This window comes from Trifolium pratense, linkage group LG4, assembly GCF_020283565.1.
Source record: "Trifolium pratense cultivar HEN17-A07 linkage group LG4, ARS_RC_1.1, whole genome shotgun sequence".
Lineage (NCBI taxonomy): Eukaryota > Viridiplantae > Streptophyta > Magnoliopsida > Fabales > Fabaceae > Trifolium > Trifolium pratense.
In genome coordinates, this window is record NC_060062.1 from 60,110,074 (window position 1) to 60,132,878 (window position 22,805).

At 36.2% G+C, this 22,805-nt stretch overlaps 4 protein-coding genes and 1 pseudogene across 4 annotated transcripts; 1 reads left to right on the forward strand and 4 right to left on the reverse strand.

The window, feature by feature from the left end:
• Positions 1 to 896: 896 nt before the first annotated feature.
• LOC123923066 (F-box/LRR-repeat protein 4-like) lies at positions 897 to 2,246 on the reverse strand. Its single transcript, XM_045975708.1, has 2 exons — positions 1,490 to 2,246; positions 897 to 1,390 (listed from the first exon to the last, which is right to left on the reverse strand). Exons 1-2 carry the CDS (start codon positions 2,244 to 2,246, stop codon positions 897 to 899), a joined length of 1,251 nt encoding a protein of 416 aa, XP_045831664.1.
• Positions 2,247 to 11,098: 8,852 nt separating this feature from the next.
• LOC123923067 lies at positions 11,099 to 12,004 on the reverse strand. The gene has a single exon (XM_045975709.1). It carries the CDS (start codon positions 12,002 to 12,004, stop codon positions 11,099 to 11,101), a length of 906 nt encoding a protein of 301 aa, XP_045831665.1.
• An 81-nt stretch (positions 12,005 to 12,085) lies between these two features.
• On the reverse strand, positions 12,086 to 13,495 carry LOC123923068. Its single transcript, XM_045975710.1, has one exon. It carries the CDS (start codon positions 13,493 to 13,495, stop codon positions 12,086 to 12,088), a length of 1,410 nt encoding a protein of 469 aa, XP_045831666.1.
• Positions 13,496 to 14,406: 911 nt separating this feature from the next.
• Positions 14,407 to 17,285, reverse strand: LOC123923109 (galactoside 2-alpha-L-fucosyltransferase-like). Its single transcript, XM_045975757.1, has 3 exons — positions 17,105 to 17,285; positions 16,948 to 16,959; positions 14,407 to 15,865 (listed from the first exon to the last, which is right to left on the reverse strand). The coding sequence occupies exons 2-3, from the start codon at positions 16,954 to 16,956 to the stop codon at positions 14,423 to 14,425; spliced, it is 1,452 nt and encodes a 483-aa protein (XP_045831713.1). The 5' UTR covers positions 16,957 to 16,959; positions 17,105 to 17,285; the 3' UTR covers positions 14,407 to 14,422.
• A 3,890-nt stretch (positions 17,286 to 21,175) lies between these two features.
• LOC123923069 lies at positions 21,176 to 22,738 on the forward strand (annotated as a pseudogene).
• The last annotated feature ends 67 nt before the right edge of the window (positions 22,739 to 22,805 follow it).

The window sequence follows — 22,805 nt, forward strand, 5'->3', positions numbered from 1 at the left end:
TGTTTCCTTTTACTTTTTGTTGTTTTAATTCTCACCGATAAGAAAATGTTGGAGTTATGAATTTGTGGTCTCTTCAAGAATTACTCATGTGACGTTTGAGGTGATAATCCTAATATTATTGTTACATTTTTAGGCTCTTGCAAGACATATCTTTCCCAACACAATTTGTGGAATCTATTCACCAAAATGACGAAGAACAAGAAAAAGAAGAAGCGGCTCGTACGTCAAGTGAAAATATGTAGGCAACAACCCCATCAGACTAGTGATTTGACGGCGAGAACATGTTGTTAAGTGTGTGTGTCCGAATTCGATCTCAGGTTTTCCCACTTCCTCCTATCCCGTATTTATTTATTTGAGTATATATGTTGTTGCTCTACATAAGAAGTTTCAATTATACTAGTATACAATACAATTCTTTCTCTATGCATCTCTTACTTACACACACTCACACGTGAATGTCTTAATTTTTAGGTCTCGCTAGAATCAAAGGAACTAGTTAAGTTAATTGAGCTCAGGGTTAAGGAGCAGGAGGTCCAGGGATCAAGTCCTGGCAAAGGAGAAAAAACTAACATAACATTGTGATACTAACAACTAACATTGCTTATAAAAAAAAAGTTGCGATACAAATGTACAATAATTATTCAAAAGTTCAAAACATTCTCTTATTCTCTTACAAATATCATAAAGAAACAGAAAATTCTCTACCCTTAATTGGTGGTCTAAAGTGGAAGTGGAATATATAATCCTGATGATATATTATGATAGGGAGTTATTATCAAGAACAACGGAAAATACAGATTTGTAATTTAAAAAATTAATATCTCATACAAATCAATCTGAAAACAAGAAACAACTTACATTCCGTAGTTTAAATTTAAACTTCACTAATGTGGTCTTCAACATCTACCTAAAGGGCATTCTGGAGGTGTTATTTTTCTCAATAATGGCCTTGATAAAGCCATTGAGGCAACAACATTAGCATCAACGTTACTGGAGCTCTTCAATTCGATCTCTCTCAATTGTGTGCAATTTTCTACTACATGCTTCACACCCTTTTCTGTGATACCATGACAATACAACATTACTAGTTTCAAAAGTCCACGACAACTCTTTGAGATTACATAGAGTGTTTCATCATCAACTTTTCTTAACGACAAGTTCAACACCTCTAGATTCGGAACTTCAAAGTTTAACCCAAGTAACTTCAATGAACAACCGCTTAAGTCTAAATGTCTAATCTTACAACATCTCTTTAAAACTTGATAAATAATGTTTTCAGATATCTTTCGGCAATTTCTCAAATTAAGAAACTGCAGATTGGGAAATAAGGAAACAAATATTTCGACACTTTCATCTCTTAACTCAAAATTGTCAGCCAAACAGAGAGACTCTAGTTGAGGGATGACAACAACATCTAACAAATGATTTGAGTTTTCGACACATTCATCTCTTATCTTCCAACTGATCTTACTTAGTGAAGGACTATTGCTAACAAGTGCAGCTACATCCACTGCAAAATCACTCGTAAAGGATAAAGACCTCAAAGTTGGTCTCTCACGGATAGCAGCAGTAATACCAGATTTGGTTATTAGATCACAGCCAAATATGACGGCTTCTTCAAGAAGCTTCCAGTTGCTGAACAAGTGGACAAGCAATTGATCGTTGATGTACTCATGATAAGTGAGATTAACCTTTCGAAGTTTCAAAAGTTTTGATGAAAGAGCCTTTACTCCAATTTGTAAGCTATCATAATTTTCTAATTCGATAGGAAAACCGAGGTCGAGTTCTTCTAGCAAAGGGAAACAATCGGCAATGAGGAACAAGTCGGTGCCATTGATAGATCTCATGTGAGAACAATTTAGAGAGGTCAAGGTTGTAATATTTTGGGAGAAGGCTCGCAGCCCATCGGTGGGAATGATGGGTTTGTAGGAGATATTGAGCGATGTGAATTTCAATGGAAAAAGAGAGATTTCGCTGAGAAGGACGTCCACATCGTGACAGTTAGTGATGGTGAGGGAGATGAGGTTGGGGAACCTTTGAAAGAAACTAGGGAGGAGAGGGCGGGGAGTTGCACTCAAGATAGTGTTAGAGAGTAGGAGACGGTTAGTGATGGAGAGAAACTGTTTGGAGACAAGGGATAGATAGTCGAAGTAGCAACCGTTGTGGATGTGGCCGTCAAAGATGATGAATTTGAAGATATATTCCCAACAATCGTCGGGTAAGTAAATATCTGTAGCAAGCTGCATTGTTTTGCTTGTTGTTTGATTAGAAGAAAGCTATTTGTTGTTTGTTGTGAAGAATATTTGAGAGAGTCTGCGGTCCTTGTGAAATTTGTGTTTCTTTGAGGTACTATTATAGGGTTTGAGGGTTGTGTTGTGAAAGTAGGTTTTGAGGATTATTACTGGTGGATTTATGTTTTTTTTTTTTTTTTGGTACACCGTGTTTTTATAAATTTAATTAATTGTGCAACTATAAAAAACTTTTTATATTTTAGTCATCCTCAGCCAAATCAAAAAGTTTTTATTTTTTAGTCATCGTTGTTAAAGATGGTGGAAACTTCGTATCGATATTAATATATTATGGTAATCCATTAAAAAAAATCAAATTTTTTTATTGTACAAAAAAATATATAATTTTTTTTTTTTTAGTTTCTAGGGTTAATTACACTTTTAACTCCAAGACCAATGCAAATATTTGATATTTAAGTTTGTTATTATAAAGAGGATACATGAGTTTAATGTGGACTTTTTAAAATACTAAGAATACCCTTGGCTAATTGGCAACCGTGCAACACTATAAAGCAACATTATATCTATACATATCTATTCTATATCTATACATGTATGTATTATGTATATGTATACATAATATAAAGAGAATACATGAGTTTGGTATGAACTTTTTAACATATACACAAGAATACCCTTGGCTAATTGGCAACACTATAAAAGCTATTACACTATATAGTAGCTTGCTGCACAAGCCTTCTTCAAGTGTGTGCTTGTGCATCTTTACTTTGTGTACACCTCTTGTAGCTTAGCCTAGTCCTTAGTTTGTTAGTAGTTTGTTACTAGTTAGTTAGAAGTTTGTTGTAACTTCACTCACCTATATAAAGGTGCTTGTAACTACTTTGATGAATAATGAATAAGAATTTCTTTTGAAGCTTTCATCATGCTTCGTCTTCTTCAATTTCTCTCTGCATTTTCCCTTGTTTGCAACAAGTTCATGAAAAGCCACATGATACATAATATAAAGAGGATAAAACTGCCTCAAAAAAGAAAAGAAAAGAGGATACATGAAATATGAAATATGCATCATTACACAGTTATTCTATAAATCACTAATTAATGTATCATAGAAATATGTACAATAACAGGGCATAAGGAGTCATAAACTTCAATTCTGTGATAAATTGAGTGCTTTGCTTTCTTAGGATCATCCCAAATTGTTTATCTTCTTTATCAAGCTTTTGTTTAGCTGATAGTTGTGAAACTCGGTTTCTCCGTATGTTGGTATGTTTCCTTTTACTAAGTGTGGGTGTCCGAATTCGATCTTAGGTTTTCCCACTTCCTCCTATCCCGTATGTATTTATTTGAGTATATATGTTGGTGCTTTACATAAGAAGTTTCAATTAAGCTAGTATGCAATACAATTCTTTCTCTCTGCATCTCTAACTATCACACACTCACACATGAATGTCTTAATTTTTAGGTCTCTCTAGAATCAAAGGAACTGGTTAAGTTAGTTGAGCTACGGGTTAAGGAGCAGGAGATCCAGGGTTCAAATCCTGCCAAAGGAGAAAAAACTAACATAACATTGTAATACTAACGACTAACATTGCTTATAAGAAAAAAAAATTAAAATTGCAGTACAAATGTACAATAATTATTCAAAACATTCACTCTTGATAATGAATGAGCAGTATTGATCAATGAGTGAGATTGAGAGACGATGGAATAGAAGAGTAAGGGTTTTTGAGTTCAATCTATTGAGGAGAAAGATGGAGAATGGGTGAGGGTGAATGAATAATGATTAAGGGGTTTCTGGTTTCAATCGATTCAAGTGAGAAGAAGAGGGTTCTGGGTTTGGAAGACATGGAAAAAATTGATTGGGTGATAGGTTTTGGGTGTGGGAGAAGAAATTTGAGTGAAGAAGAAAAGGTTTCTAGGTTCGCGTAAAAAGAAAATCGCGTGATATTGAATTATAAAAGTAAAAATATTTTAACTTAAAAAAATAGCATATATCTAAAAAATACTGGTCTCTAATTTGGTCTCTAAAAGTGACCGAAATATCGGTCGCTAATAATCAGTCTTTAATTTGGTCTATATAATTACTTAGCGACCGATTTAGCGACCGAGTTTTTTTTTTTACTTTGCCACTCAAATTTGGTCTCTAATTTGGTCTCTATAGTGACCAAATTATGTCAGTCACTAAATCGGTCTCTAAAAGCGAATTTTCTAGTAGTGTTATAGCATGAATCAATAATCCTGATGATATATTATGATAGGGAGTTATCAAGCATAATGGAAAATACAGATTGGTAATTTGATATTCTTTAAAAAAATTAATTTCTCATACAAATTAATAAATCTGAAAACAAGAAACAACTTACATTCCGTAGTTTAAATTTCACCAATTTAGCCTTTGAAAAAGCCATTGAGGCAGCCCTTCAAATCGATCTCTCTCAATTGTGTGCAATTTTCTACTACATGCTTCACACCCTTTTCCGTGACACAAGAACAATATTGCAGTAGTAGTTTCGAAAGCCCACGACAACTCTTTGAGGTTATATAAAATCTCAATATGTTTGGTACGTTCATAGAAGACCGAGTTGTGGGTAATTTGAATTGCACTCTTGTTATCACAATACATAGGAGTTGGCTGAGAAAGAGAGATACCCATATCAGAAAGTAACCAACGCAACCAAACTATTTCAGTGGTGGTGTCATAGCACGATACTCAGCTTCTGTAGAAGAGCGGGAGACAATATCCTGTTTTTTACTCTTCCAAGAGATTAGAGACTCTCCAAGAAAAATACAAAACCCTGTGGTAGATTTGCGGTCAGTAGGATCACCAGCCCAATCAGCATCAGAGTAAGCACATAACTCCAAGGAAGAAGACGAGGGGAATAAAAGGCTCTGAAACTGAGTTTCCCGAAGATACATCACCATCTTCAGCATGGCACCATTGTTTTGCTGTTTATTTCTTCTTCTTTGCAGATTGCTGATTTGTTCACGAAGACACATTCTATTAAACGTTTTCGTTTCTTGATTGACAAACTCTCGATGCTCTCTGTTAATGCATCATGAGTTTGAGGGGAGATGTTAGATTATTATTATTATTATTATTATTATTATTATTATTATTATTATTATTATTATTATTATTATTATTATTATTATTATTATTATTATTATTATATAAGGTAGTTTAGTGTTTTCTAATTTCTAGTTTATATACTCTATTGTACTATTGTTTCACTAAGCTTTGCTCATATGATTGAAACCCTAAGCTAAAGGGTGCTCTCTTCTTTGTTGTTCTTCTTTATTTCTATATGTTCACCGTTGTTTAATAGAGCTATCGGTCCGGAGTTCGAACTCCGGACACCCCACTTATTCATTTAAGAATGAAAGTTCTAGTTACTAGGCCGACAAAAAAAATCAAAATATTTAATTAACATGTTAAAATAAAAAATATTTAATTCACATATTGTTTGTGTACTTGGTAACTAACTAATTAACTAACCACTAATGTTCGTTAGAGTCTTCACTTATCTATCTCATTTATTTCCTTCATAATAGGCTTCAAAATGTACAATTAGCAATGTAATTAAATATGTAAATAATCTTAGGCTTCACACTTGCTAACTATCATCGAATAATTAATCCTAACTATTTGACACCATTAATTTACCAACTTTACACCAGGACAATAATCCTTACATTCTCTCATATAAATGAAAGAAGAAGCAAAATCTTTTATAGGCTTTCCACTACAATAATGCTTAGGAGGAGTGATTGACTTTTCGCAAGTGCACGAATACGTCGTCAAGTAATACAAAAGATATCGATCCCACAGGGATTGTGTCTATTCTAACAATGCAATTGTGTCTAAACATAAACTGAAATTTAAAGACATTGATTGGGGATGAATTAATCGAAGTGATTTCAAAGATTTCTTTTTCAAAGTGTTTAAAACGATTGGGGATCCTTCGGTTCGTTCACTCGCACAACAATGCAATTTCACTCACAACGTTTCCGAATCAAGATTTAATGTCGAATTATAAGTAATCAAGCCCAATTTCTTGTGACTTGATCCTCTCAATTCACCACAACTCCTAATCTCTTAGGCCGTTCATGGTGAATTGAGGTATTCCAATTCCTAATTCCATGACCATGACTAACAACATCTAATCTCTTAGCATGTTCACTAATCATTCAATTCATTCTTTAGACAAGTGATCAATCCTCACTCTCATGATAGAATTAACCACACAAATCAATACTTAAGCTATCAAAGGAAAGTATGCATTAAAATCAGAACTGAAATTGATTAAAAACTTGATTCATTAACATAAGTGAGTTACAAATTACATAGTGATTGAGCAAGCTTACCTAAGACCCCCAATCAGGGGGTCTAGCCTCTCATTCTAAGCAAAGAAGAAAGGATCCACGCCATTTGCTTCATTCTTGGACGGGATTGGGCTTCAACAAGCTTCAGATTGCGACTCCAAGGTTCCTAGTGCTCAGTTTTGCTCCCAAAAATCGAACCCTTTTCAAATAAAACAGGTTTCTTTATATAGCAGTCGCAATTGCGCCACAGCGCCACCCTCTGCGCCATGGCGCAAAGATTCAGTTAGGAATTGCGCCACAACGCAGCTCTCCTGCGCCATGGCGCCACCTTCAGTGCTTGCCCAGATCTTCTGATGTTCATCCTGCGCCATAGCGCCACTTCCCTGCGCTATGGCGCCACTGGCAGAGTGAATCCTTGTCCAAATGGTCTTGGCTGCGCCATGGCGCCACACAGCTGCGCCATGGCGCCACTAGCAGAGTAGAAAGCTCCTCAAAAAGGCTGGATTGCGCCATGGCGCCATATACATGCGCCATGGCGTGATTTAAGCTTCAAATCTTCTTCTTTTGCTTGTGCCACACTCAATCTCAATATCTCAAGTATCTCTTTGGTTTTGATCAAGATTATTACAAATTCCTAGAGTTTTCACCTTAAAAATCACTTAAATTCATGTAATGATGAGGTGTCATCACAACCCCAAACTTGAGTTGTTGCTTGTCCTCAAGTAACTTTGTTTAACAAATGCCCTAACATGAATTTTTGGTATTGTCCTTAGATGCTCAAATCATACATACTTGAGACTTACCCGGCCGCGTTAACGATCCATCCGCAAGCAAAGCTCGTCGCCTCCATTCTCTCAAGATAGTTTCAAGTCATTCACACATAAGGCCAAGCTCAATGATTTTCTCACAATGCTCACACACACTCTTCTTAGTTGGATATTACACTCATATCAATACCAATTTGCAAGTCAACAACAATTTTGCAAAGATTCTAAAGAGTTCAATCAAACTACTTTGTGCACACACATTAGAGGACTTTAAGGGATGTAATGAGGCTAGGTTAAGGGTGGTTGGTGATCATTTGGATAAGTAGTAAGAAAACTTGGAGTTAGATCACTAATAGTCAAGAAAAATTTGCAACCCAAAACCCTTTTCAATATTTTGCTAGAGAACCATTGTTTTTGTATTTTCAAAGTGCTTTTCAAACATAATAGACCAAGGGGATCACTTATCTTTTTGGATGACTCTTTCATTTTTTTCATTTTTTTCTTTTGTTGTTTTTCACATCATAAGAGTCATTCCTTAACACAATGCTTTTGCATTTAGGTTTTTTTTTTTTTTTCCTTTTCTTATGTGATCCCTTGTCATTTTCAAAAATTTCAAGCACATTTTTCATAGGTTCTCTAGTACACCCACCCCAAACTTTATTTGTTTGCTCAATTCCAAAGAGCAACCTCAAACTTAGTGGTGAGCATTGCGCATCAACCACGAAGTTAGTGGTCTAACCTCCAAGAAAGTCGTTCTTTTTTTTTTTAGATAAGTTCAAAGAGTGAGGCAATGAACTTCCTCAAAGGTTATTCACAAAAACATATTTTCTTTCGGCTCAAAATTGGTTAAGCAAAGGGCAAGTATATATAAGGGTGGTTCAATTTGGCTCAAGGTACCAATCAACATTGCCTCGTGTGCACATCAAAGTTATCAATCAATCTCAAGAGAACATACGCAAAATAAAGAGACAAGACAAAGGGTGGATCCACACATACAAGAAACAAGTAGGTGTTTGGCTCAAAACCTCACGGTTGGGCTTAAATCATTGAGCTAGCCAAAGTGTGAACATTCAAAACATCTCATGATCAAGGAGTGCAACAAGACATTGCACGGAAACATCACATTCCACAAGCGGGGATAGAATCAAACAATTGATACTCAAGCAATTAAAAGATAATAACAACGATTCATAACATGGCATAAGCTAAATAAAATTCCAAACAAAACAAGCAAGCCATCAAGTTCAAAATACAATCATCCAAGCAAATCATAAGGTGAAAATTATTACAAACTAAAATCATAACACTCAAAAGTCCAGCAGGCCAAGCATATTAGAGTAGTAGTAGTAGTAGGTAAGGAAGGAAGGAAGGAAGGAGAGGAGGAATAAACCAGCTTCAAGCATCATCTTGAGGGTCACCACCAGCCGAGGGATCACTAGCCATGAAATCACCGAAGGAGGAGGAGGCATTGGGGTCGGCTCCATCAAACACACCACCCCTCGCAAACAGCTCCCTTGTCATCTCCTCATTGGCGGCTTGCTCCGCTCTCGCCCTCTCCGCATCAGCACGGATCTCTCTAGACCACACACTTGTGTGTTCGATTTGTCGAGCCGCAAGGACGTTCCTCTCACCCAACAAGTGAGCATCCCAAGTCCATTGGTTGGGATACAAATCAGCAAACCGGGATGAAGGAAAAGAAGCACGGTATTGCATTGCCTCCGTGTAAGCCACCGAGCTAGTGTCATAGTACACATTAGTCACTCCAGCCCTCTCCGCAAAATCCAAATTGTAAAGCATTCCGGCAAACTCATTAACGGGGTGAGTGAATTGTGGCCCCCCTTGTTGTTGATTGGGGTGCACACCCCGCTCCATTTGGTCTATCTCCTCCGCCTCTACTTCATGATCCTCTTGCTCTCCTTGTCCACCACCTCTCGGCACGCCATAAGTGTTGAACGTCCCAAGGGGAAGAGCACGGATAGGGAGCCGGTATTCATCATCATCAGTTTCCGGCACCCCCTTGGCACGGCACAAGGTGGTAATGAGGTTGCAATGCCCCAAAGAAAAGCTTTTCAACTTGTGGTTCGCAATGGCATGAATGCTACCACTAATCCATCCACCCACATTAAGCGGGCTTCCTTCCATAATGCACTTTACAGCCACCGCGTTCTCCACTTGGTATTCGGACAAATTAGAAACCGAAACCACATTTCTCACAAAGAATGTAGCCCAAGCATGAGCTACCGGCGTAAACCTTGTCAAATCAATCTTTCTTGGAATAGAAGAAGCTGAGTTCTTGCGATGCCAAGGAGTTCCCGGAATCGTCACAAAATCCTTGACTACTCTCCTAGTAGGCTCATCGCCATTCCGAATTTGCCTTTTCTCCACACGATACGCACACTCCGGGGGCACCACCGCTCCCAACAGATTATTGATTGCCTCCGGAGAATACTTCACCAACTTCCCTCTCACAAACACCTCCCTCTCTTGAGCATTATGTGGAAATGCAGCATTAGCATAAAATTCCCTCACCAAAGTGGCATTGCCACTTCGCTCCGTTCTTTGCACAATGTTGTTCAACTTCACCCACCTTCTCTCATGGAGTTGTTGAGCAATTTTCGGAACAGCCAACAACAGATTTTCATCAAAACCCTTTTCCAAATTGAAAGAAAAATTGCGAATTTTGTTGTACCTTTCTTCCACTTCCTCAAGCAAAAATATCGAACTGTGAGGCCTCAAACCGGGGCTAATGAAGGGTTCCTCCAGTTGGTTCGGAATCCTCCCCCTTCCCGTGGTGGTTTTTGAAGTACCACCCTTCGTCAATCTCTTCTTCTTCTTCAACGGTTGCTCAGGTGGAGAAGATGTATCCACTTGCTTGCCCTTGGCAACACCCCTTTGTGGTCTTGAGGACATGATGAACAGTAATTCGTAATAGGTGGAGGTGGTGAGTTTTTTATGAAATTCTTGATAAAACTTGTGAAATTGAAGGGTGAGGATGGGTATTGAAGTACTTGGTGATTTGGTGTTGATGGAGGAGGTGAATGGGGGTTGGTGTTATGAGTGTTGAGGATGTGGAGGTAGAATTTGATGGAGAAGGAGGTGAATAGTGAGAGTTTGATGATAGGAAGGTTATGGGTGATTGATTTTTGTAAGGAGTAGTGAAGTTGAGGAGTTAGTTGGAGAAATTTGGAGTGTGGATGAGTGAGTGAAGGGTTTTTGGGTGATTGGGAATGGAGGTCGAAATTGATGGTAGTGGAGGGAGGAAGATGAATGGGTAGGGTTGGAGTGGTAGAGGGAAAAGTGGACCGGTAACCAAAATCACAATTTTCAACACAAACCTGCGCCACAGCGCCACACTGCTGCGCCATGGCGCAGGTGCCAGAATGAGATCCTTCTAATTTTTTCTCAGCTGCGCCACAGCGTCATCTAGCTGCGCCATGGCACCAGTACCAGACTAGAACTCTTCTTTCACTGCTTGACTTTGCGCCACAGCGCCGTTTTGCTGCGCCACCGCGCCAATTGCAGAGTCCAATGGCTCTGCTTTGTAGACCTTTGCGCCATGGCGCCACCTTCCTGCGCCCTGGCGCACTACACTGTCAAAACCAGAATTTTTTTAAATTTCCTGCATAACTTGCTCCTCTCGTGCCTTGGCCTGCATGAGACAAAAATTAACAAAAGACATTAGTAACTAAAAACGTTGGGTTGCCTCCCAACCAGCTCTTGTTTAACGTCCCGATGCTTGACGTCCAATACCCCTAAGGGCTATGGAAAGTGTGTGCCACCTTGTGGCCAAGGAAACTTCATCTCATCCATCTTGCACTCATCCTTAATCAAGCCATCCCCCATTTGCTCTTGTAAGTCATAGGGATCTCCGTCATAGCTCTTCATAGTCTCAAACACATTAAACACGATCTTCTCATCCTCCATTCTCAACATCAGCTCCCCTAATTCCACATCAATGAGGGCACGGCTTGTAGCCAAGAATGGCCTCCCTAGAAGTAGGGGCTCCCAATTACCATCTTCCTCCATGTCTAGCACCACAAAATACGCCGGGAACACAAATCCACCCACTTTCACAAGTACATCATGTAGGATTCCTTCCGGGCACACAATTGATCTATCCGCCAAAGAAAGACCCATTTTGGTGGGCTTGGCAATGGCTCCCGGTATCTTCTTCATCATGGAAAGTGGCATTAGATTGATACTTGCTCCGAGGTCACATAGTGCTTTTCCAATATTTAGATTACCAATAGAACACGGAATGGTAAAACTCCCCTGATCTTTCCTCTTTTGGGGAAGCTTCCTTTGAATAAGCGCACTACACTCTTCGGTCATGCTAACCATCTCGTCATCTAACGGCTTCCGCTTTTTGGTGAGAATTTCTTTGAGGAACTTAGCATAAAGTGGCATGTGCTCCAATGCCTCAACTAACGGGATTGCAATTTCCAACTTGTTAAGGACTTTCATGAACTTTTTGAAATCCTTCTCACGGTCTAGCTTCTTCACCCTTTCATATGGCTTCTTTCTCGGATAAGGCATCCGTGCATAAGGTGATTCATCTATATCTTTACCCTTCTCACTCTTTTTCTCCTCATCTTCTCTAGGCTCCCTCTGTTTTTCAACTGAAACTCCTTCATTGTTCTCAATCATCTCTTCATCTTCACTCATATCTTCAACTAAGACTTCCTCTTCTCTCTTCTTTTCGACTTCTCCCTCGCTTATCTTTTTCTTTCTACTCTCCTCAACAGTCTACACATCCGGCAAAACACGGCTCCGCAAAGTTATGCCATTACAAGTTTCATTCTTCGGATTATCTCTTGTATTACCACTAAAGCCTCCTTGGTTTTGCAAGTTAGAGAATTGCCTAGATAGTTGCCCCATTTGCACTTCCAGATTTTTGATAGAGGCCTCATGATTCTTGTTTGAAATTTCTTGACTTGCCTTCATGGCCTCGAAATTGCTTTGAGTCATTTGAGCAAAGTTGGAAAGAGTTTCTTCCAAGCGAGACGGAGGTTTTTGTTGAGCTTGGCTTGGGCCTTGACTTTGATTGCCCCAACCGGAGTTGTTATTGGGGTAACTCTTTCTAAAGTTCGCTAGATACCTCGCCTCCTCCGAGCCTTCCGGAAAACAACCACCATTAGGGTGGTCTTGGAGGCAAAAGTCACAACGCTCGCTTTCAATCTTTCCAACCGGAGGGGTCTGAACTTTGGAATTGGAAATGAGTTTCATCATGGCCTCCATTTGGCTTGTCATCAACTTTTGTTGGGCCAAAAGGGCAGCTTGTGTGTCTAACTCAAGTATGTCTCCCTTCTTCTTTGCTCCGCGATCGTTTTGAGCGCGGTATTCATTTTGAGACATGCTTTCAACCAATTCCCTTACCTCTCCTTCGTCACGGTTCTTCAAAGAGCCACCAGCTGAGGCATCCAAGATCATTCGCGTTTGTGGCCTCAACCCTTGCGTAAACATCTGCATTTGATTGTGACTATCGAATCCATGATTCGGACACCGTTTCAAGCACACCTTGAATCTTTCCCATGCATCATAAAGCATCTCGTTGTCGCCCTGTTCAAAGTTACTTATCTCGGCTCTTCTCTCCAAGAACTTGTGGATAGGAAAGTACCTATCAAGAAATTTTCTCTCTAGCTGCCTCCATGTTGCAATTGTTCCGGATGGGATGGTGTCTAGCCAATCCTTGGCTCTACCGGTCAACGAGTGCTTGAAGAGCCGAAGTCTCTTATCGGATTCGCTTACGCCGGGCGGATCCATGTAATCACACGCCTCATAGAAATGGGAGAGGTGTAGATTAGGGCATTGAGACTCGGAACCCGAACACGGATTCTCTTTTAGAGCGGAGAGAACCGTATTCTTAATATCGAATGACACCGGATTGGCCGGTTGAAAGCCCTGATTTGCCAACACATCATCGTCCCTCCTACCGTAATCTCCCAAAGTCCTTCTAGGAGGAGGAGGAGGTGGAGGAGGATTGTCTACCGGAACCTCTTGTTCATCCATGACAGCAAAGTTCAGTTCTTCACTAACACTTGAGCTTGCTTCCACTCTAGAAGCCAACAACGCTTCTCTCGCTTTCTTCCTATTAGCACGTGCAGTTTTCTCGATCTCGGGATCAAAGCTTAGGTCACTAGCACCTGTTTTCCGCATGCACAATGAACAAACGAGTAGCAAAGCTCTTGACAGAAAAATTAAACCAGAAAAAATGTAAACAAAAACTGAAAAGTATACACTATTACTTTGTAGAATTGATCAACAATCCTCGGCAACGGCGCCAAAAACTTGATTGACTTTTCGCAAGTGCACGAATACGTCGTCAAGTAATACAAAAGATATCGATCCCACAAGGATTGTGTCTATTCTAACAATGCAATTGTGTCTAAACATAAACTGAAATTTAAAGACATTGATTGGGGATGAATTAATCGAAGTGATTTCAAAGATTTCTTTTTCAAAGTGTTTAAACCGATTGGGGATCCTTCGGTTCGTTCACTCGCACAACAATGCAATTTCACTCACAACGTTTCCGAATCAAGATTTAAGGTCGAATTATAAGTAATCAAGCCCAATTTCTTGTGACTTGATCCTCTCAATTCACCACAACTCCTAATCTCTTAGGCCGTTCATGGTGAATTGAGGTTTTCCAATTCCTAATTCCATGACCATGACTAACAACATCTAATCTCTTAGCATGTTCACTAATCATTCAATTCATTCTTTAGACAAGTGATCAATCCTCACTCTCATGATAGAATTAACCACACAAATCAATACTTAAGCTATCAAAGGAAAGTATGCATTAAACTCAGAACTAAATTGATTAAAAACTTGATTCATTAACATAAGTGAGTTACAAATTACATAGTGATTGAGCAAGCTTACCTAAGACCCCCAATCAAGGGGTCTAGCCTCTCATTCTAAGCAAAGAAGAAAGGATCCACGCCATTTGCTTCTTTTGCTCGTGCCACACTCAATCTCAATATCTCAAGTATCTCTTTGGTTTTGATCAAGATTATTACAAATTCCTAGAGTTTTCACCTTAAAAATCACTTAAATTCATGTAATGATGAGGTGTCATCAAGGAGCATGATAACAAGGCTCCATTGAAAACTCTCTTACACAAGCTGGAAAATGAGTCTCATTATTTGTAAGCTTGTATAGAAGCCATGGCTTCAAATTTCCCAAACCTTGAGCAACATATCCAAATGTAGACAAAGAAGTAGTCACCAACACATCAGATAAACTTAGTAGATACATATCAACCCAAGCCTTCATATTATGCTTATTATCATTGAATTTTTGTTTCTCTTCACCACTTGGTTGATAAACCTCTATTACTTCCCCGGTATCCGTTGGTTTATTCATATACATCGTCTTTAAATTCTCACCATATTCTGGATATAAAGACGCCACAAGAACAGCTTTCGTAATCGTCTTGTTTTTGTCACTTGAAGTAGACATTGAATTTTTCATATCAATTACTTTTGGAAGTAATTTGTTGTGTATAGTGCAATTTAAAACTAGATTCATAATTACCTCTTGTGGAGTTGAAATAGGATTAAACACTCTTATTTGAAGGCCTATTTTCTCATCTGCTTTAGCCAAGTGTGCTTGATAGAAATTTGTGATTAGTCTCCACGCCGAATTCGAAGGATGGAAAAGGTATCGTCCCAGATGGTGAAAAGCCATGTCTTTTTCGACGAACATTGCTTCAACTTCCTTGTTGAAAAAAGGTGTCATGAAAAGAGAAGGTATAAAATATTGATCTGATTGCAAAATCAACAAAGGAACTTTGATGAGAAGAGCTTGACTATCATCACAGTGAAAGAATTTCTCATGAAAATTTGCTTGGTATTGTAGATTGAGAAATAGTGATGATGGAAAATCCACTTTTGAATTTTTGTTAGCTTTTTCCTTCTCTATCACACTTTGATATGTTTCAACATGATCTTGATTCCAAAAAGGAGATTTTTCTGGTAACAACCAAGTCAAATTTAGAAATGGTTCACAAAATAGACCTTGTTTGTCTTTCCTGAATCGTACGAGCATCGTGCGGTTTGTGAGAAGAGCATAAAGAAATGTTGCAGCTATGCTAACCATTTGGTTCCCTAAACCATTAGCCGGGGTCCAAATAAGGTATTTGCACGTTGAAGCATCATCAACCTTAATGTTCTTAGAATGAAGAATCTTGGCCATGATTGTGTTGTAAGCTTTACCATTAGGTCCACACCTTGTATGAATTTCTTCGTAGTTGCGTAGTTTCGATATCAAATACGAAGAAGGTTTATGAGGCGAAGATTTGCGGTATAAATGGGATTGTAACCTGCTTATGCATGATGTTTCATCAAATTCAGAAGCTAAAAGTCCATCAAGAAATTTCTCTTTGTAATCATCATGGATTACAGCATGCATAGTTGAATCATTTGTTGTGGAACTTGTAATTGACTCATTCTTCAAACCTATGGTTGTAGCTGATCTTCCTTCTGTTGTTGTAGTACCATTTTCAATTTTCCCTAGCACCTTAAATTGGCCATATTCATTAAGGAAATAATAGAGTGAGTTTTGGACCATAACAAAACAGAACAAAAATAATTATTTTTTTAGAAAGTTTGATATATATTAAGAAAAATAAGTTGAAAAAAAAATTACTCAAACTATTTAATAATTTTTATAATATGTAACAAAACCGCCTTAATGGATTTAAACAAAGTGATTTTTTTGTCAAGTGACTGTAATTTTACCCTCTAAAAAGTGAATAAATGAAAATTTGTCAAGTGACCGTAATTTGTCAAGTGAATAAATGAAAATTTGTCAAGTGTTCCTATACTCTGTCCATATAAAAAACGTGTTTGCTGTATATTTGACTTTGAGAGAAGAGTCTGCAAATGCATATATATAGTAAGGGTAAGGGTGGTCCTATAATTGAGTAACCAATTTAGCAATGCCAGCCTAGCTATGATTTGTACAATTCAAGGAAATGCAATGACAAATATTTTTATTTGGGGTTGTGTGCAACCAAGTGTGTCGGTGTGCCTCATGTACAAATATTCAAATAAGATGTATATCGAAGTGTTCACCTATTAAGGGCTAGTGTGAAGTAACTTATTTTTGAGCTTATGCAAAACAACTTATGTAAATAAATAAGTTTTTATGTTAATTCATAAACTATCTTGACAAACTTATAATAATACATAAAAACTTATTTATTTGCATAAGTTGTTTTGTAAAACTCAAAAATAAGTCATTCGAAACCGTCCCTAATTAGTACTACAACATGTTTAAAAATATTTTTAATATTGTGCTATGATTGATTCACAATGACATAACAAAGCTTTAAAAATTTCATATTTCAAACTAGTAAAATTTTCGAGTCATTGTTCGATTGGTTGAATCGTATAGTTAGGATGGTTTGATTCTTTTTACATTGTAGTTTTATTAACTTTTTTAATACTTTTATAATATACGGAGTATATTTTTATTTATCATTCTATTATAACCGAAACAAAACTAACTTGTAATTGCAAATTGGTTAGTTTTCGGTTCAATCGGTTAAACTAGTCTTTTCGATTTGGTTTTGAAAATATTGTGAGATGATTACTTACCTTTGACATGGTGTTGTTATTGTTGACAATATTGTTATAGCTTCCTTTGATGTTGTCATCTGATTCGTTATGAATTCTTCCTCCAATATTGGTTGTAACATTTGTAGAATTGTAGTGTTATTAGCATATTCACCTTCTCCAACAAGTAGCACCTTATCTTTTGTTAACCCCTCAAAGAGAGAGAAGCTTGAGTTTGAGTACATGAAGTTAACAATGAGAAAAACAGGAAGTGCTATGAAAATTACAACAAAGAATGGTGTGATGAATCTCTTGAAACTATGTACCATCATATTCTTAGTGACATGAAAGATTTCCATGGTATATTGAAAAGAAAGAATTAATGTTAATTAGAGAGGAGAGTTTAGAATTCAAGAAGTAGAGAATTCATGTGATATGACTTATGATCAAAGATATATTCTCAAGAAGCAAAAACCATGTGAACAAGAGTTTTTTTGGGTCTATTTCTTAATCATATATTTTTGGCATTTTTTTTTTCCTAATTTAGGGTCTGTTTGGTTCAAATGAAGGGAAGGAAGGAGAGAGATTTTTATGAAGGGGAGGGGAGGAAAGGGGAGGGGAGGGAAACTTTTATAATAAAATGCATGTTTGGTTCATAAGATGGGAGGGGAGGAGAGTTAGGAGATTTTAATTAAATATATGTTTGGTTCACAAGGGGAGGGGAGATGTTTTATTATTCATTTACATTTTTATCCCTATGATCTTGTTTGTTTTTTATTTTGTTAATATATCTATAATCTTACGACCACACATAATGCATATTCGTAAAAATACACAATTTCTCGATCATAATGAATGATAATTCATCTAATCCTATATAGTATTTATAAAATTAAATTCTACATATACAAATGTATCTAATAATATATTAATAAATATAATAACACACCATAGAGTAAAATAATTTAGAGGAATATAGAAGCAAATTAATTATAGAATATGTAAAAAAAAATATAAAAGGTATTAAATTGGCCTGAAAAAGAAAAAAATCTTTGAGTAGTAGTAGCAAACATGTACTGCGTATCCATTAAAAAAAAAATGTACTGCGTAAGTTATAAAACAAATATATTAAACAAAATGGTTTTAAAAAAATAGCATACGTGATAAAAAAAATACTGTAACAAAAACTTTAAAGAAAAAAAAATTGAAAGTTAAAACCGTAAGAAATATGCAGATAAAAAGCGATGAAAAATTAATTTGGTTGGGAGAGGAGAACCCACCTTGTGTGCCCCACAGGTTCCCGACGGAGATTAGTCATTGCTATCGGCGGTGGAAACTTCGTACCAATATCTTGGTAACCCAAAAAAAAAAAGCGATGAAAAATTGTACCTTAGAACAGTACAAAATAAGTAATATTTTGAGATTAAAAGGATAGTTTTGGCATTTAAAAATAATTATGAGAATAATTATGTCATTGTAATTAAAATTACAATAACATGTACATCTCACCTCACCTCGCCTCCAAATCCCCCCAATTTGGGGGGAAGCAAAAATTGAATTTATGAGGTATTTTGCTCCGCTCCCCTCCCCTCTCATATTCCTTCCTAAAAATTGAACCAAACACAAAAAATTTAAAATATTCCCTCCCCTCACCTCACCTCCCCTCCCCTCCAAAATCCTCTAACCAAACACCCTTAGAAAAGGACATTTTCAATAATTATAATGATGGCCATCTCATGACGTACATAAGGATGTAAAGAAAATAAAAACATTAAATATACATATATATATATATATATATATATATATATATATATATATATATATATATATATATATATATATATATATATATGATTCTTTTTTAGCAAGAAATTATATATTAGAGTAAAAAAATGTAGCTCAAAAATTCAAGTTGGAAAGGGACAGAGAAGGTTGGATGTTATTAGAGCTTATCACTACTAAATTATTGAGTATAATAATTGAATACTAATAATGAATAAAATAAACAATTATAAGACATGTGTTCCACACTAACCGGCTACTCTCTGGTCCTATAAGTGAAGTTTTGTTTTTTTAGGTTCATTGTAAAATGAATATATTTAGACTATATTATAGTCTAGATAATATAGTCTAGATACATCCATTTTATAATGAGCCTAAAAAAATAAAATTTCTCTTATATGTAGGATTGGAAGGAGTAGTAACATTTTGTCAAAGGGTCTTGCTAACATGTGCCCTTATGGCACACGTTAAAAATCCAAAAGTATAAACATTTTTTAAAATTTTATGTAATTAACTTATGATCAAATTTTAAAAATAAAGTAAATACATTAATTATGATAAAATATTTTCTTTTTTAAATCACTAACATGTAACCTTAGAGCACATTATAGATTTTTTCTTTATGAAAGGGTCTTGTTAACATGTAAAAGGGAAAGAAAAGAAAAAACCATGTCCCAGACTAACTAGCTGTTAACTTTTGTGAAAAAATAAAAGAAAACATCAAAGAAAAAAAAAACTAGTAAGTAACTATGAATGCAATACTATGACTTTATATATAGAATTATAAAAAAAAATTAACTCATATCTTTCAATAATAAATAAATCTTAAAAATTCTAACTAAACAGAAATATAAATTTTAAGTTCTAATAATATTTATTTTAAATACAAATCTAAAATATATCTAAATTTAAAATATTCAAAAAATATATTTTTAATTTTATAATAAAATTTTTAAAAGATATTCAATCAAAAAAGAATGTTGAGAATAATATGACCAAAATCAGTATTTATTTTTTGTTGATAATGACTAAAATCATTATTTAAAGAAACATTATTTGCATTTTTCGACCTTTAGATATTGATGTAACAACAAGTTGTATTTTTAAGACTTAAAATGCATTGGTGGATGTTCTCATGAGCCCAATTGGTAGGGATATCTCGTTTATTATGTGAAAGTTTGAGTTTAAATCTCGAATACTCCACTTATTCATCTTTTAAGATAAAATTTGTAGTTAAAAAATTGTTAGGTAGACTTTATTTTATGAAACTTCAAACTGAATTCTTTTTTCTTTTACTTTTCGTTTTATTTACTACTGTAATTCTTTTTTTTTGTCAAAAAAAAAATACTATAATTCTTTTTTTGAAACAATACTATTTATATTTAATACTGTCTTTATAACGCCAATAGTCTTTTTATATGTTTTGTTTTAAAAAAGAAAGGGAAAAAAATTAAGTTGGTATAGATGTCGTTCCTTAAACGTTCTTCCCTCCCTCCCTATTCCTTAGGGTAGGAGTATTTCTCTTAAGCAGTCAACGTTGAAAAACTATATTTTCAACCACCTCTGACCTCATTTGTGGAGTTGATCAGTTGATCTATGATCTTCTCTCTTGAACTTTGAGTTCGGCGAGAGAAAATTTACTTTTTAAATTTATTAAGAATCTAATATATCTAATCTATAATATGGTCTAGATATATTAGACTCTTAATGTATCTAAAAAGTTAACTTTCTCTTATATATAGGATCGAATGGAGTATCAAAATAAGAGGGCCAAAAATACATTTAAGCCTTTTATTTTTAACTTATCTTTTGAAACATACAAAATTTAAACTACACTTTTATTGTATAAGGAGATGATGCAAATAAAAAAACACCGGTTCTTTATAGGGCTAAGTATGGACCCGCGATCCGACTCGAAACCAATATAATCGATAATAAATTAAAGCATTTGGTCGGATATAGGTTGGGTCTCAGGCCAACAGTTGCGCAAAAACGAGCATGAACGGGTTCGGGTCTCTAAAATTATATCTCTGGGTAACTGAAACTGACCGAACAACTATTAAGATACAAATTAATTTTTTTTCTTTCTCTCCCCCTCTCAATCTCATATTTTGTTCGCTTTGTTGTTTTTATCCATCTTTGATATATAAAAGGAATGTTATATTTTACAAGCTTATAATATATTGAAGATGCAATTTTTGTTAGTGAAAACTAATAAATTACTCCCTCCTGCTTCAAAAAAAAAAATTACTCTCTCCCCGTTACACAATGATTGAGTCTCACATTGTTAAAAGATACCTCTAATTTTGACGATCACAATTGGAGTGTTAAGTGAAATCACAGCATGCAAGTTTACCTCTAACTCCCGAATCATTGAAATTTAGGTTTTATTTCTTCCAATCAATTCAATTTCCTTCTATTTTTTTGTTGGATTGGATATATACAAATCGAGGTCTGATTTGTTGTGTTTATAACAAAGACTTCAATGTCTGAGAGAGCATTGGAACTACTCGATTTACCTAAACATGGTGCTCCTAAATTACTCCTTGACATTGGTATTTCAATTCATTCTCTTTATCATTCATCATTATATACATTATTTGATTTTATTTGTGAATGTGAATGTGAATTTGAATGATTGTTTTGTTTAGTGTTGACGTCAAGTGAATTGAGATAAATTCACTGTTGCTTGTAACAGAAGTTATCTAGTTAGTTAGTTAGTTTTGATTGTTATGAGCAGTTTAAGTTTGTTGTAACTGCTTCTACTAGTTAGTTATGTTCCCTTAACTTGTATATAAGGTGTAACATAGAGCTTGTAAATATTGAGTTGCTTAATACAATTTCCCTTCATTTTCTCCTTCGTTAGGCTCAATCCGCGCCTTAACTCTGCAACCCATCTTCATCTTGTACCTTGCAAGATCTCTTTCATGGCATACTTAGCTCACTATATCCACACTTTACATTTAGGTTGTGGATCGGGACTTATCGCCGAGTCTGAATCTGATGAAGAATTGAAGGGATTGAGTTACGAAGAATATCGAAGGTTGAAGAGGCAAAAGACGAGGAAATAACTGAAACACTAACGTTAAGCCGAGTCCTCCGAGACGCGAGAATGATGATTTTGAACATGTTTACAAAGCTGAGGAAATTTCCGAGAAATTTGATGGAAAGAATGATAAGGAGGTTAAACAGAAAGCAAATTTTGAAGCGGAATTAAAATCTAAATTCGATGAATCTGTGGATTTGGACAGTGAATCGGAGGATCGACATTTGAGGAAGAAGAGAAGCAAAAGTTCAGTTCTTCTAAGAAACTGCGTAGAGATATTGAATCGGAATCAGTTCTTCTAAGCAGAGTAGGAAGTATAGTGATAGTGAATTGGAAGAAGAAGATCATAAGAGGAGAAGGAGAAGGAAGAGTAGCAGGAAGAAGAGAAGGTATACTGATTCAGAAGGGAGTGAAAGTGATGACTCTGACTCTGATGATAGGGGGAGAAAGAGGAAGCGTTCTTCAAAACGGAGCAGAAAAAGAACTAAGAAATGTTCTGAACCTGTAAGTGAGGGTTCGGAAGAGAATGAATTGGGTTCTGATTCTGCTGTTGTGAAGAATAAGGAAGCAATTGATGATGTTGATGAGGCAAATATGGATGAGGTTAATGCCGAGGCTCTAAAGTTAAAGGAAATGTTTGAGTTATGGAAGAAACCCCGCTTTTGATAACGAACCAACTCTTGGACCAATGCCTTTGCCAAGAGCTGAGGGGCATATCAGCTATGGTGTTGCACTGAGGCCTGGAGAAGGAGCTGCTATTGTGCAATATGTTCAACAAGGGAAACATATTCCTTGAAGTGGACACTAGACATCAGAGGATGAATGCAATTAGTATTAGGAAAGAAAACCAGGTATGTGGTGCAGAAGATAAGCGTGCTTTGGCTATGTTTAACTATGAAGAAAAGGCTAAAAGGGTGCATAAGGTTATGGCTTATTTGCAGCGGTCAGGATGTTGGTCCAACTCTTGATCCTTTTGGTGCAAAAAATGGCGCTGATGCCTGATATTGATGTATGTAGCTTGTGTTCTTTCGCTTTATTTGCAGTTCTGATTATGTTATGTAGACAACCT

Coding starts and splice junctions, on each gene's coding strand:
- LOC123923066 (XM_045975708.1), bottom strand. CDS start 2,246: ATGCAGCTTGCTACAGATATTTACTTACCCGACGATTGTTGGGAATAT. Junction 1,391..1,489: donor GGATGTAGCTGCACTTGTTA/GCAATAGTCCTT, acceptor TCCCTCAACTAG/AGTCTCTCTGTTTGGCTGAC.
- LOC123923067 (XM_045975709.1), bottom strand. CDS start 12,004: ATGAGTGAAGATGAAGAGATGATTGAGAACAATGAAGGAGTTTCAGTT.
- LOC123923068 (XM_045975710.1), bottom strand. CDS start 13,495: ATGCGGAAAACAGGTGCTAGTGACCTAAGCTTTGATCCCGAGATCGAG.